General features: G+C 53.8%; 5 protein-coding genes across 5 annotated transcripts; 4 read left to right on the plus strand and 1 right to left on the minus strand.

The window, feature by feature from the left end:
- Positions 1-1987: 1987 nt before the first annotated feature.
- CORC01_02672 (uncharacterized protein) lies at positions 1988-3812 on the plus strand (the record flags this gene model as incomplete). The annotated part of the gene is made up of 5 exons (XM_022614322.1): positions 1988-2132; positions 2189-2859; positions 2913-3262; positions 3324-3607; positions 3670-3812. The coding sequence occupies 5 exons, from the start codon at positions 1988-1990 to the stop codon at positions 3810-3812; spliced, it is 1593 nt and encodes a 530-aa protein (XP_022479235.1).
- A 1403-nt stretch (positions 3813-5215) lies between these two features.
- CORC01_02673 (serine carboxypeptidase) lies at positions 5216-7777 on the plus strand (the record flags this gene model as incomplete). The annotated part of the gene is made up of 8 exons (XM_022614323.1): positions 5216-5453; positions 5528-5730; positions 5870-6161; positions 6228-6605; positions 6662-6739; positions 6808-7035; positions 7311-7608; positions 7648-7777. The coding sequence occupies 8 exons, from the start codon at positions 5216-5218 to the stop codon at positions 7775-7777; spliced, it is 1845 nt and encodes a 614-aa protein (XP_022479236.1).
- Positions 7778-7917: 140 nt separating this feature from the next.
- On the minus strand, positions 7918-10593 carry CORC01_02674 (glycosyl hydrolase family 31; the record flags this gene model as incomplete). Its single annotated transcript, XM_022614324.1, has 2 exons — positions 7918-8937; positions 8989-10593. 2 exons carry the CDS (start codon positions 10591-10593, stop codon positions 7918-7920), a joined length of 2625 nt encoding a protein of 874 aa, XP_022479237.1.
- A 205-nt stretch (positions 10594-10798) lies between these two features.
- CORC01_02675 (uncharacterized protein) lies at positions 10799-10903 on the plus strand (the record flags this gene model as incomplete). The annotated part of the gene is made up of 1 exon (XM_022614325.1): positions 10799-10903. One exon carries the CDS (start codon positions 10799-10801, stop codon positions 10901-10903), a length of 105 nt encoding a protein of 34 aa, XP_022479238.1.
- A 1348-nt stretch (positions 10904-12251) lies between these two features.
- Positions 12252-14128, plus strand: CORC01_02676 (major facilitator superfamily transporter; the record flags this gene model as incomplete). The annotated part of the gene is made up of 5 exons (XM_022614326.1): positions 12252-12860; positions 12910-12969; positions 13024-13262; positions 13316-13602; positions 13662-14128. 5 exons carry the CDS (start codon positions 12252-12254, stop codon positions 14126-14128), a joined length of 1662 nt encoding a protein of 553 aa, XP_022479239.1.
- Positions 14129-14450: the final 322 nt, after the last annotated feature.

The following is a 14450-nucleotide window of genomic DNA, read 5'->3' on the forward strand; positions in this document are numbered from 1 at the left end:
CGAGATGTCGAAGTTCAGAGGAATATCATAAAGTTGCACGCGAGAGGACATGGGTGCTCAGAACGAGCTTCATGGAGCACAGACCTACATCATGACAGATTTTCCTATCGACAGACAGGCTGACCATTCGCTGTGCTCTTCGAATTCGTAGCAACTTGCGATCGAAGAATGAAACCCACTGGCTCCATAGACTCGGGCAGGTGGAGCCATAAGCTCACCGAATCCGGGTAGTCCCCTCTTTCACGCCGAAACGCGGAGGCGTTTCGCGGCCGGCCAAAGCGCCACCTCTTCGTCCTCTCTGTGGACAGGGTCAAGGCTTCCTTTACCGAAGTCGAGCACCCAGACCGGAACAATTGTTGGAGAATTCTCGAGATGAATGCCTCGGGCAATGTCAAGGTCCAGCACCGGGGAATGAGGAGGGTGCATTCTGTGGGTAGATCTTGTTGTACGCGCGCGGATATCTTCAACAAACCGCGTGCAACAAGGCATGGGGAGTAGTGAGATCTCCCGGTAAGAACTCGGATCGGTACATCCCATTATGACCCTACCAATCACGCATTGCCATTGTTTTAACATGCTGGACATGGGGTTGCTAATCACACCGGTTCAGTGTCAGGTTACATCGATCTCGAAGGATGAGGCTCTTGGTGTGGATATCAGCCTCAATGGTATATGGAGTTATGGTTATAGTGATTGCTACTAATGGAGGGTGGTGAGGATGGTGGATGGCTAAACTTCTTCTCAATGTGTCGGCCGAGAAGGGGGCCTGAGATGGGACAGTCGGCGTTCTGTGACGCGGCGTATCGGTGTGGTTTCCCGATGAGGCTGCATTCGTCCTATGATTGCATCAAACCTTGGCCACTGGAAGAGGAATAACCAAGCTTTTTCTGTGGGTTGGCTTTCTTTGAGTCTATCTCGCCTCCGCAGATGGGGGCTAGTCTAGCAAGAGACTCGAAGCTGCTCTGGCAAGCATGAGAACTACCCAGGACGCATTTTAAGTTGCGTAGTAATCGCCATGGAGACTCGGAAGTCTGGACGACAGAAGCCAAGTCGTTCTCGTAGAAATATAATTTGGCGTACAGTCTAGTAGACTTTGAAGCAAAACTCCAGCTTGGCTAAGTGCGACGCTTGCAGCTGGCAAAATCTCATCGACCAGAGTGGGTAAGTTTGGCTGGGTTTCGCTGGAGACGCATTTCTCGGCATGAACTCAAAAACAGCTAAAATCAGACGGTGCTAATGTACCCCGCGTATCTTGCTAGGCCTGGATAATAGTGGCGATACATACGGCCCGACCCCATCAAATCGCATCTGCATGGGAACGATCAGTTGAATCATGCGGGCTTCCCAGAAAGTATCAAGGTAAGACCTGGGCCCTTGCCCCCAAAGGATTGAAAGGGGTCGCGAGGCGCGAGAGACGAGGCAAGGGGACAGGCCAGGTCTCCAATTTACCGAAACGTCGTGGAAGACGTCTGGCACTTGGTTGTCATGATGATCAGCGCATACAGGTCTGATTCGACATTGTCAAGGGGAGGTCCGGTGTCTTCTGACCGTCGTATAGATTGGAATTTGGGATGTTGTTCGCCTCAGGAGCAAGGAGACCGCCTGAATTGAAACGATGTGCAGTACAGTTGGCGGACAGAGCGTCCTGGTGGTGCCGTGATGCCCCGACGGCATCCGACGGGAGGCGTTTAAGCTCGCACCACCACCTTCAAGGTCCAAAGCTGGGGTCTGAGGGTTTGGGTTGGGGTTTCCTGGTTGTCCGTGAGTCCCAGGATGTAAGGACTACCATCCATCAAGGTTTCTCACTCGCCTCCTACCTGGAGGGAAATCTTCAACTCATAAAAGAGAAAGCCACCCTGCCCATTGTCGGGGTGTTTGGGTTTAGTTCGCACGAAGGCGACAAAGTAGATGCCAAGACAAGAGATCGAAGTAAGCTAGCTGGTCTTGAAAATTCCTTCTTTTGGACGCAATCGACAATCTGCCCATCATGCTCGACATACTTCGCCGTCACAACTACAAGGTGACGCGTCACATCACATCTAATCTGTTGATGGTCACCTTGGTATTCGGCATGAGTGTTTTCACTTTTGGATATGAGGGCTCAACATTAAACACCATTCAGGCCATGACACGTGAGTACTTGATCATGACATTGGCGAGGATGCAATAGCTGACAATGGATGGAAAGCGTTTGAACAACGGTTTGGCGACTATATTCCAGCCAAGAAAGCCTTCGGGTTCACATCCAACAAGCTCGCCTACATGAACTCATTTCCTCTCCTGGTCTACGCCGTTGGTGTAATATGCGGAGCTCAGATCGGCGAGCGATGGGGCCGAAGGCTGGTATTCATTCTCACCAACATTGTCTGCATGGCCGGAACAATTATCGTTTACACGGCAAAGAACTACAATCAACTACTCGCTGGTCGGATGATTGTCAACTTCCATGTTGGCATGGAGGCCTTTTTGATTCCAATGTTCCAGGCCGAGATCGCGCCAGCAGCAGTTCGAGGGTCGCTTACAGCCATTTATGGTGTAAACGGAGTATTTGCAGCCTTCATCGCGTCTATCATCACCGACGTCACCAGCAAGCTCCAGGACGACAACTGCTGGAAGATTCCTGTCGGCATCGGCTTCATTTTCCCGGCCTTTTCTCTGTTTTTCTGGGTTCTCATCCCCGAATCACCCCGATGGCTTCTTCGAAAGGGCAAGTACGCTGAGGCAGTTGAGAACTTGGACTACCTGTATGGAGCGATGCCGAACTATGACGCTGAAAAGGAAGCGAAGCTCCTCCAGGAAGCTCTAAATACGAGTGAGATTACCGGAAAATGGAAAGACTTGGTCAAGGGCACGAATTTGGTAGGTTTATGCCAACTTAACGGGTGCTTCTATCAGCTAACCATGCCCTCTAGCGTCGCACCGTCAACGGTCTGGTTGCTGCCGCACTGGCTCAGCTTTCAGGTGCATCTTTCTCCAACCTGTACGGCACCATCTTCCTGAAGAGCTTGAAGGTCATCGACCCATTCATGGGAACGATGATCAAGCGTGGCCTCTTGCTCGCGACCGCCATTACTTTCATGTTCATTATCGACAAGGCTGGTCGCCGTCCACTTTTCCTGTACATGGGCTTCATGCAAACTGCGGTTCTCATGGTCATGGGTGGGCTGGGTACGATTACACACCCGACAGTCAATATCAACAAGGGCATTGTTGCGTTGACGATAATGTTCCCCATCTTCCACTTCGTATCCTTTGGAGGCCCGTAAGTTCCCTCTCACTGATGCGTACGAGTAACCAAGAAATTTTATTGACGCTCTATGCAGCTTGCAACTTACCAAGACGGAGATTCCTCATATCACCCTTCGAGATAAATCAGTCATGCTTTTCTGGCTGACTGCCAACCTGTGCAACTTTATCTCATCTTTTACCTTGCCCTACCTGTTGCAGGAGCCGGCGAACCTTGGTTCCCGAGTTGGTCTTATTTACGGCTCAATTTCAGCTTGTGGATTGGTCTGGGGCTGGTTTTGCATGCCCGAGATGTCTAAAAAGTCCCTTGAGGAGATTGATGAGATGTTCGCTGCTGGTGTCCCGGCCTGGAAGTCAAGACGTAAGTTCATAATTACAGAAACTCTGGATACCCTAGACGCTCGTACTGACTCAGGATTGCAGATTGGCGAGGCGAGCAGACTGCTAGGATCACCGAGTTGGAGAACAACGGTGTGGTACCTAGCGACAGCGACAGTGAGAGGAACAGTATTGCAAAGTCTGATGACTTGCAACCGATTGTTCAAGAAAAGCCGCCTAAGGTTTGAGACCTAGATTGGCACATTCTGTATATATATTTTTACGACGACCGCATGGCATAAGTACATGAACCTGGGTCAGTATATTCAGTATATTCGAGAAGGATAGTAATGATAATATCTGACGGTAAATTAAACCCTGCTCTTCACTACAGTCTTTTGTGGCCGTGATGAAAGATAGTGGTCTCAGTGTCCAGCCTTACGTACGCATTTTCATCGTGATTGTAACTGGACGGAATTCAAAGTTCCGAAAGTCTGCCGTCGGCGCCAATGAAGGTTCAGCTAGGCATCTTGAGCTGACAATCAAGTTTTTACACAGCATATCATAGAACGTCCCAAATGCTCCCAAACGTCACGATGGTGACGACTGTGATGGTTGACTTTTCCGCAATGCATGGATCCTCCCTGTGCAAACGAGAGGCATCCTCCAGTAAGATCAAAGACCGCTGAGATGATGCCGCAAGACGGCATGTGCGGATAAGCGTATTTCAGCGTTAGCTTCCTTGATTGGCGATCATCACCAGGGGCTTAACTTTCCAGGAGACTGTTTGTCCGGAATCTCAGTTCGCATCCCCAACTCAGTCCTAAACGTTCTTTCTCTTCTACTGTTAGGTGTCTAATCGGTATGTCAGAATGGCTGGTGTTTTGCCAGCCTACGGCCTGCCGAACAATCCAGCGCTCCTCTCCTGAAAATGAGGCATCTTGAGAAGAGAGCTGCTCCGTTCCCCAACGAAACTGTGTCTACTGTTGGCTTTGTTTCCCCTTGATCAGACGGTGCGCTCAGACGAAACAGCCCGACGAGGCGAGGGATCGTTCTGGCCGTGGCTGCACCACGGTCGGCTGCACGTTTCTGCACAACCTATCCTCAAACAGCACGAAAAAGAGCAAGCAGCTGTGGAGCTTGGCGGCTCGTGATACACCTAGAATGCGGTCTATCCCGCCCGGCTGTATCCATGCGATCTGCCGGGCCCCGAGAACTTTCATTTGGGAGGTTTGCCGACAGACGCGATCGCCGCGCTGCAGCAGTCTAACACTTGCATTCCTACTATTGTTTGCTGAAAGCACATGAACATTGAAAAGAATCCAAGCTGGTTATTACTACCTCCGGCTCCAAAAAGACCCGAAACACTTTGTCTTATAGCGGCAAATGCTGAGAGAAAGTGCTGAGGTGGTCTTCTTAAGTCCCCGGAAGACAAACTTTAGTAGTGTGATCGGCCAAGTCTGTCCAACTTGGCATCCCGGCGCAGTACCCTTCGAATCCCGTGCTTGTGTCCGAACTTCGTGTCATGGTCAAATACCACCCACCTGCCGCTCCTGAATCTACCTACTTACTATCCCGATGTTAATTTCATGTTATCTTGTCCCAATCTCTTCCGCTCTATTTTTCTTTCCGTCGCAATAGCGGTGCCAATATGAGGGTTGCGCTTCTTTGCTCCGGGGCCGCTCTGGGCCTGGCAAGCTTCACTGCTGCCCTGGGGGCACCCAAAAGCTATTCCGTCGATAGGACTTACAGTCTCATGTCTGACCTGGGAACGAACTTCACGGTTTACGAGCATGCGGCGACGGGCTCTAGAACGAGATATGTCCAGGACTCGGGAATCTGCGAGACGACCAAGGGTGTAAAGCAATACTCTGGCTACTTCGACGTGGGTAGGTTCCAACTCTCCCGCCAAACCCTCCACATCCTTGCGATGACGCCACAGACAATTGACGAGATGCCGCAGGTACCGACCAAAACATGTTCTTCTGGTTCTTCGAAGCGCGCAAAGACGCGAATATGGCCCCCGTTGCTCTGTGGCTGAACGGCGGTCCGGGCTGCAGCTCCATGCTCGGCCTCTTCCAAGAAAACGGACCTTGCACCTTCAACAAGGCCCCCGGCGCAGAGCCCGTCTTGAACCCCAACTCGTGGAACAATGTCGCCAACATGGTACGTCCGCCATCCCGGTGTGTGATTGACCACACGGCCCCACCAGTTTAATACACTCGCGCTCGTTCCTTACCCTCCACAGAGTGTCTTCCACGCCCCAACCCTGTGTTCCATGCTGACGGCGGCACATCCATGAAAGCTCTACGTGGACCAGCCAATCGGGTCCGGTTTCAGCTACGGCACGAGTGATACAGACAGCACCGTCAAGGCCGCGCCAAAAGTCTGGGCGTTGATGCAGTCCTTCTACAGCAAATTCCCCGATTACAAGGGCCGTGAATTCGGTCTGTTCACCGAGTCATACGGTGGCCATTACGGCCCAGAGTTTATCGACCACTTCCAGTCTCAGAATGATGCTATCGACAAGGGCACCGTCAAGGGGGAGAAGATCAAGATTGTAGCTCTCGGTATCGGAAATGGCTGGATTGATCCAGGTATGTGATGATTCGGCTGTAGTGGCGTACGTCACGGCCAGGAGATGCTAAAACTGTTCGTGCTAGTTGTGCAGTACAAGGACTACGTGGAGTATGCGGTCAACAACACGTATAACAAGATCATTGACCAGGGCAAGTTTGATGAGCTTATGCAGGCCTATGAAAAGGATTGCAAGCCTGCGATGGCGAAGTGTACTGGTCTCGAGGGACAGAACGACGCCTGCGTGGCCGCCGAGACCGCCTGCTACAACGCGGTCGAGGCACCCATCGAAGCCGCCAAGACTTTCAACGTGTACGACGTCAGAGCACAGGACGACAAGTTCCCTCCTGAAACTTATCAAGAGTACATTAAGAAGCCCGAGATTATGAAGGCGATTGGCGCCAAGTCTGAGTATAAAGAGTGCCCCCAGGCGCCTTACGACAAATTCACTTCGACTGGCGACGGTAAGCGCCCTTGGAATGATTCAAGCAGAATGAAAAGCTGACTCAAACGACCATAGGCCAGCGATCGTTTCTTAACAAACTTCAAGACATTACTAAGAAGGACGTCCAAGTTCTTATCTGGGCCGGTGACGCTGGTGAGCCTGATATATTAGCATACCCGTGAGGGGGCGGGGCTATGAATGTTGCTGACTATTTACGATAGACTTTATATGCAACTACATTGGCAACTACAACGCGGCGAAGAAGATTGGCGGCGAGGAGTTTGAAAAGGCAGAGATGAAAGATTTCAACCTCAATGGCAAGAAAATGGGCGAGTACAAGAACGTCAAGAACTTGAGCTGGTTGAGGGTTCACGAGGCGGGCCATGAGGTGCCTGCGTACCAACCAGAGGTCGCCCTCGAAGCGTTTAAACAGACCATGGCTAGGAAAGGTATTTCGTCGCCGTAGACTAATGATTGCCTAATGTTGAGTAGGGTTACATTACATAGTTCATTTCTTTACTTAATTGATTTGTGAATTCACTTAATGAGGGTCCAGCTTGAGCCAAATTCCCCGACAACTTTGACTCGTTGATTGGAATCTTGCGCAGCCATTCATTGTATCGTTCGCCAGCGTTCTATGGAATTTTCATGATGCTGTTATCAGATTCGGGGTGTCATTGCAAAGGGTCCTTCGGCGGCGTGAACCACTACTATCACCGCCCAGTCAAAGGCAATGGCAACAGACTGGACAGAGAAACCCACACAGTCTCCAGGCTGCACCTCATGGCCCAAGACAAGTCAACCACCTACTACAACTCACTTGACAACCAGATCAACTACCTCTCGCGCGAGATTGTACACACCATCCGCCACAAGGTCAATATGCCGCGCTTGGAGGCGACTGATGAGGGCCCGGGCTTCGAGATTGAGGTTCATCACCGCCAAACCTCGCACAATCCCGACGTCGCCCACCTGAAGTGGGACGTCGACGTCTTGCACAAAAAGATGCCAGCGTACAGAATGTAGGTCTCTGCCGAGCTCATAGCCTGGTGCAAGAACAGGCAGCACGCCGTTATCGAGTACGAAGACTATGGAAGATTTCTTCCGGCCATCGGTCTCGTTGTCAAGCGCAATGGCAAGTGGCGCCATGTCTTCTCTACCCTCAAGACCTTGGAGGCAGTCAGCATCTAGCTGGTCACAAGTTGCAATCTGCAATGGAATAACGACAGTGACACCTTGAGGATGCTAGGCTCATGTCCCTTCAACAAAGCTGGTTACATATCCGTCTTCTACCTAAGTAAGTAGCCAGGTTTTATCTTGAAAATAATTCATTACAAGGTAACAGGCACATTCCACACTCTCCTTCCCCTGGCATCCAGAGACTTCTCCTGAGCCTCCGCTCCGTTCACGACAACAATTCGCTCCTCACCCACAGGCAACAGCACATCAACACCCTTCTCGAGCCACAGAGGACTCCATTTCTCCTTTGAGCCTTCCGTGACAACAGCCTTGACCTCGACAGAGATCCGCTCGTCAACGATCTCGTACCGGATGGTGAACGTAAACTCCGCAGGCACCTCGCGACTGATACCATCATCCTCATACCAGCTATCCTCGAAGACGACACCCTTCACATCCTCCCCACCCAGCTCCGTCTCAGAGCCCTGCGCAGCAGCTCCCCGCAGCGAAGGCGGGGGGAAGATCTCCACGCCGCGCCAGTCATCCTTGGCCTGGTTCGGGAACTCTGGGTCCGCCTCCTTGCGTGAAGTCGTATCGAGCGGCTTGCCCACGGGGACAGCGGCCCCGATCCGCGCGATGACGGGGATGGAGTTATACCACGGCGAGAACACGGTGTGCCACTTACCCGCCTCAAAGTGCTCGTACGGCGCATTCGTGTTGAGGAACCCAAAGTCGCTGCCGTCGCCCTTCTTCGGCAGGTAGACTCGCGCGGTATCAACTCCAGGCTCGTACACGCCGCCGATGATGAACGCGTCACCGAACCAGAACTGCGTGTCGCCGTCCTTGATCGCTTTGGTCCACACCTCTGGGTCGGCCTCGTAGCCCCAGCCTGTCCAGCGCTGCGGCGGGACGGCGGTGTGGTGGGCGCGGAGGTTCTGGGAGTAGGTGTAGGGGACGAGCTCGTAGCGGCGCTTGATGGTGGCGCGGATGATGGGCGTCGCGGTGGGGTACATCCAGGGCTCGATGACGCCGCCAATGAGGTTGTCGGCCTCGCTGGTCTTGAAGCAGTTGATGGCGAAGCGGGGGGAGTGGACGCCCAGCTGGATCCAGCGGACGAGGTGCTCCGGGGTCGGCTGGGGGCCTTCGAAGCCGCCGATGTCGTGGCCATAGCACTGTAAACGTTAGTCTCGGGTTTCAAGACGGAGGCAGATTCAGCAACACACGTGGAGAAGGGAGAAGCTGGCGTTGAGAGCCAAAGAGTTGCCGCCTCTCATGGACTCCCAGGCGGTCACGTTGTCACCGCTCCATGAGGCACCGCAGTACTTCATGGTTCCAGCCGTCGCACTACGAGTGAGCACAAATGGTCGCTCTTCTGGCTTGCCCTCAACGGTGGCATCATGAGACGCCTTCCCCATGAGCTCGGTGTGGATGGCGCGACCCCAGATGCCGACATCCTTGCGGCTGAGGCCCTCGGGAATCGAGACTACATCCGTCTTCTCGAGTGCGCACTGCCACTCGTCGTCGGGCACAGTGTACTCGTTGTTATCGTTCCACATCACGTCGATGCCGACCTTCTTCAGCCCGACGACACCATCGTACCACCACTGGTAGCCGGCGTTGCTCGTGAAGTCGAGGTGACTTCCCTCTCCGCTCTCACCTCCACCAGCACTCCAAAGTCTCGTCACAGCAGTCTTTCCGGTGGCCGGATCCTTGAAGAAAGCACCGTCTTCAGAGAGCTTCTTGTACGCGGGATGCGTAGCAAGCACGTACGGCTTGACGTTGGCCAACAGACGCAGACCGTGCGAGTGCGCCTCACGCGTAAAGGCCCGTGGGTCGGGGAAGCGGTGGTAGTTCCACGTAAAGACGTTGCGCGTCTTGGGTTCCTGCTCGGCAACGGTATACCCGGAGCTCATCTGGAACGCGGAGAACGGGATATCGTGCTTCTCGCAGTTCTTGATCCATCCTATGATGGCGTCGTGGGCCCGGGGTGTGTCCATGGCGCTGTACTTCATGCCGCCGCCGATGTAGCCCATCATGTACCGCGGCACGCGCAAGGGAAAGCCGACGAGCTCGGCGTATGAGTGGACGACTTCGGCGACGGTCTTGCCGACGATGATGTACTCCTCGAGACCACCATGAGACTGGCGGTGCACCTTGTAGGCTCCCCACATGCCGTCGAGCTCGGATCCGATGGACCACGTCGAGCGGGAGTGGGCCGTTGAGAAGATGCCAACGGCGCCCTCGGGCGTGACGTTGATCAGCAGCGGGATATGCTTGTACAGCGGATCCGTACGGTAGGCGTCGTACCCGAAGGTGTCGCTGGCGGAGATGATGAAGCCCCGGCCCGCGAGGTCCATGGGCGCTGCCTTCTCTCCGAGCCCGACGTGAAGCGTGTGCTTCCTGTAGACAGAGTAGTGGGCGATGCCGGGCCCGTCCGCCGCGTAGGAGCGGAAGGGCAGATCCGCGTGGATGGGCTTGCCAGAGTCATCTTGGCCGAGGTAGAGGGAGACAATGGGGGTATTTGACCATTCGACGACGGCCTTGGCGGCGGAGGTGGTGAAGGATTGTGAGCTTTCTGAAGTCTTGACCTGGACGTCTTTCGGGGCCAGGTCTGCGCTCGGCTTTTGTGCACTGGGGAAGGGGGGTATGGGACGGGTCTCTGACGTGACGGTTGTGCGGAAGACGTTTGATCTCACGATTTCGAATGTGAATGTGAAGTCTTCAGGGTGGCCTTCAGAAGACTTGAGTTGTATTGAGGATGCCGAAGCAGCGCCCTTGGCCTCTTGGAGCGCATACTTGGTGGGTATCTTTTCGATTTGAAGAAGCATTGTAAATGTATGTTTTGGTCCCGAGATGATCAAACTTCTTCAAGTCGATGAGTTGACGAGCCTGGCGTCTGGATGCTCTTATGACCAGAACGAGGGGGCAGAAAGGCGGACCTGTGAAGTTGCTTGCACAGGGAAGGAGGGGAGGGACTCGAAGCCGCGGAATAGCAGAGCAGGTGTACGTATTCTTAAAGTTTGAGGCTTTCCGATGTCGCAACACACATCGTTTTTGGCTAAACGGAAGATATGTGACAGCTTTTTCTGCGCCTGGCAACGTGAATTGCATCGTGAGGAGGATTGGGCAGCTAGCTAAGCAACTACAAGTCTACAACATTTGAATCCACCAACCTCGTGCGAATGGTGTCCCGAGTTACGCGTAGCATTGGAGAAGAGCGTTCCCCGAAACCACCCTGACCTCCACATCCCCCAGACGGGACCAAGGATACGAATGGGGGACAGCTGGGCCATTGTTGTCATCGCGAAGGCGCGAGACCAATGAAGTGGGAGTCCTCTGACTCGTGGTGGAGGTGTCGTCCCAACCATGCCCACCATGGTGGATTGTCACTCCGGACATCGTGTCATGAGCCGACCCCAAAGCAGTTAGATGCCGACAGCGATGCCGCCCCAAAAGAGGAAAATGAACCGCCGAGCCGCTGCGGGGGACGGCAAAAAGTCGGAGGAAATATGCATCTTGTCGGCCAACCTCCGAGTCTGGCGCCGCTTTCTCGTCTGATTTTCAGCTATTCTCCCTCATGCCCGTATCGTTCCCCCTCCCCTCACTCCGCATCGTTCATAAGATTCATCTCACAACCTGGAGACTCTGGGGCACAATCTGGGGCAACTTTTCACACCGGCGTTTCCCTTCTCTCCATTATTCCCCCAATAAATCCCCAACTTCCCCCCCGCGCGGAGTCATACATACCCCATGTGGAGAGTTACACACTAACACAGCCTCCACCCAGACACCAGACAACAAACCATTCCAGCCACTCGTGATGCTTCAATCCTCGGGTTTCTCCCCGCGACTCGCTCTCTGAAATCTCCATGTCGTCTCTGTACTACACCACGGGTTGACCGCCCCCATCTAAAGAGTTGAGCGGAACGCGTGGGGGTCTAGCGTCTTCACCGTTGTGCCATAGTCTGATGCCAGACGGCTATTCAACCAATGTATATTTCGGTGTCCCAGAGCCATTCGGTCCTGTATTTGACGCAAGCCCATTGTAGCAACAATGGACATAAAATCGACTTAATCAAATCCAGTGCCGCCGTCTCAAAGAGCCGGCAAGTTGGCCAGGCCAATGAGGAAATTTGACAAGCCGCCATCCATGAGAACAAGCCTTTGGCGGCTCGGGGACGACATGCTGGTCACCTTGGCTGAGTCCCCCTGCCATCATTCCCAAGGCCTTGTCCCGATGCCTGGAGAAAGCCGCACTAATCACCCTTGTCGGCCCCCGTCTCGGCGAACGAGTCGTAGTCAGGACGTCAGCCGACATGTTTTGGGGTAAACGCCGCCCATATCTCGGGTGCTCTTCCCGCTTCTCTGTCTCCTTCATGTTCCATCCAGACTCGGTGTTCTCGTTGTTACTTGCATTTGTTCCTGAGGGAGGAGCAGTTTCCCACTTCCAGCCAGAGATACTCGAGAAAAGGTAGAGTCCATCATCATGGCCACAAACGAAGACCACAACAAGGCCCCGGTCGACCAGGTCGAGCACGCTCCCGCCCACCAAGACACCACAACACACCGCCGCGATGCCGCCGCAGAGCTCCTGGGCAAGTCCGGCGCCTCGCCAGAGGACCGCGTCGTCGTCACGCCCGCAGACAACGCCCGCGTCCTCCGCAAGATCGACCTCGTCATTCTCCCCCTGATGCTCTTCGTCTACTTCCTCCAGGGCATCGACAAGTCCACCCTCGCCTACGCCTCCGTCTTTGGCCTCATCGAGGACACCGGGCTCGTCGGCGACCAGTACTCGTGGCTCGGCTCCGTCGTCTACCTCGCCCAGCTCGTCATGCAGTTCCCGCTCGCGTGGCTGCTGGTCAAGCTGCCCGTCGGCAAGTTCACCAGCTGCATGGTTGCCTTTTGGGGCATCACGCTGTCTTGCATGGCGGCTGCGCACAACTTTGGCGGGCTCCTGACCGCGAGGCTGTTTCTTGGGGCGTTTGAGTCCAGTGTTGCGCCGGCGTTTGTTGGCATTACGCAGATGTGGTGGCGACGACGTGAGCAGACGCTGAGGATTAGCTACTGGTATGCCATGAATGGCTTCACCAATATGGTGCGTTATGTTGACCTCTCACACCTTGGACTTTGCTAACATTCCCTAGTTTGGCAGTCTTATCACGTACGGCCTTGGTCACATCTCCTCTCCCCTCAAAGAGTACCAGGTAGGCCTTCAGCTCAGCCGGCGTACCTTGAAATGACCTGCTGACTCTGTATAGATCATCTTCATCTTCTTCGGTCTCATCACCGTAGTCTTCTCTGTCATCATGTTCCTCTACATGCCCGATTCTCCCGTCGAAGCCAAGTTCCTCAACGACCACGACAAGCTCATCGCCATTGAGCGTCTCCGCATGAATCAGCAGGGTGTCATGTCCCGCGAGTGGCGCTGGGACCACTTCAAGGAGAGCATATTGGATATCAAGACTTGGTGCTGGTTTTCCCTCGTATTTTCCATTTCGTAAGCGTCTTCAGCTCCATTTATACATTCTCTCATGGACTGACGCGTGATAGAATCCCGTCTGGTGGAATCTCCACCTTTGGTCCTCTGATCATCAAGTCCTTTGGATTCGACTCTTTCCAGACCATCCTTTTCAACATCCCATTTGGCTTTGTCCAGCTCGTCGCCACGGTCGGAGGCTCCTGGATCGCTACCAAGATCCACAAGAAGGGCCCAGTCATTGCCGGACTTTGTATCCCACCCATCGCTGGCTGCGTCATGTTGATGGTCCTCCCGACTAGTGGCCAGCAAGCTGCACGTCTGGTGGGATACTACCTCATCTCTGTCTACCCTGGAATAAGTAAGTCCTCGAATCCTTCCAATCCTCAATCATGAGCCCTTTGACTAACAACTGCCCAGCACCGCTCATCTACTCCTGGTCCGCAGCCAACACAGCCGGCGATACCAAGCGAAAGTGCACATCCGCCGTCCTCTTCATCGGCCAATCCGTCGGCAACGTCGTCGGTCCCTTACTCTACAAACCCGCCGAGGCGCCTAGGTACACCCGTGGCCTCACGTCCAACCTCGTGCTCTACTGCGTCATCGTCGTCCTCGTCGTCCTCGTGAGCCTGTACCTCGCCTTCCTCAACCGCTCGCACAGCAAGCGGCGCGTAGCCATGGGCAAGAGCGCCGTCATCGTCGACACGAGCTTGTTCTCCGCTGCCGAGGCCGAGAAGGCCAAGCAGGAGCAGGACGCGCAGGCTGCTGGGGACAATGGGCACGAGATGGCTGCCGCTGGGGAAGAGCAGGCTGAGGAGAATGTCGGTGCGAGAGCGTTTGATAACTTGACGGATTTGGAGAATGAAGAGTTTGTATTTGTGTTCTAAGTAGTTGTTTGTCTTCAAACCTACGTTAGGATTTTAGAGTCGACGGAACGAAACTTTTTTGTACAAAAGGAACATGAATAGTGAATTGCACGTGGTTGACTTGGTGGGTTACGCTCTGCTGATTGTGTTGGCAGACACTTTGACCCATGCTGACAGGGCCCAAAAAAGGCAAAATATGCAGATTGCACAGGGAATAACTCAAAACTGCCCCGAGATTACACTCGTGATCACTGTGATATCTTCATGGATGGTGTTGGCCGGCCGACCCTTGAATCACTATTTGTAAGCTTCCCATTTAAATAGGGACATAGTGAGCTCTGTT

The sequence above is a fragment of the Colletotrichum orchidophilum genome (assembly GCF_001831195.1).
Source record: "Colletotrichum orchidophilum strain IMI 309357 chromosome Unknown Scaffold_15.1, whole genome shotgun sequence".
Taxonomy (NCBI): domain Eukaryota; kingdom Fungi; phylum Ascomycota; class Sordariomycetes; order Glomerellales; family Glomerellaceae; genus Colletotrichum; species Colletotrichum orchidophilum.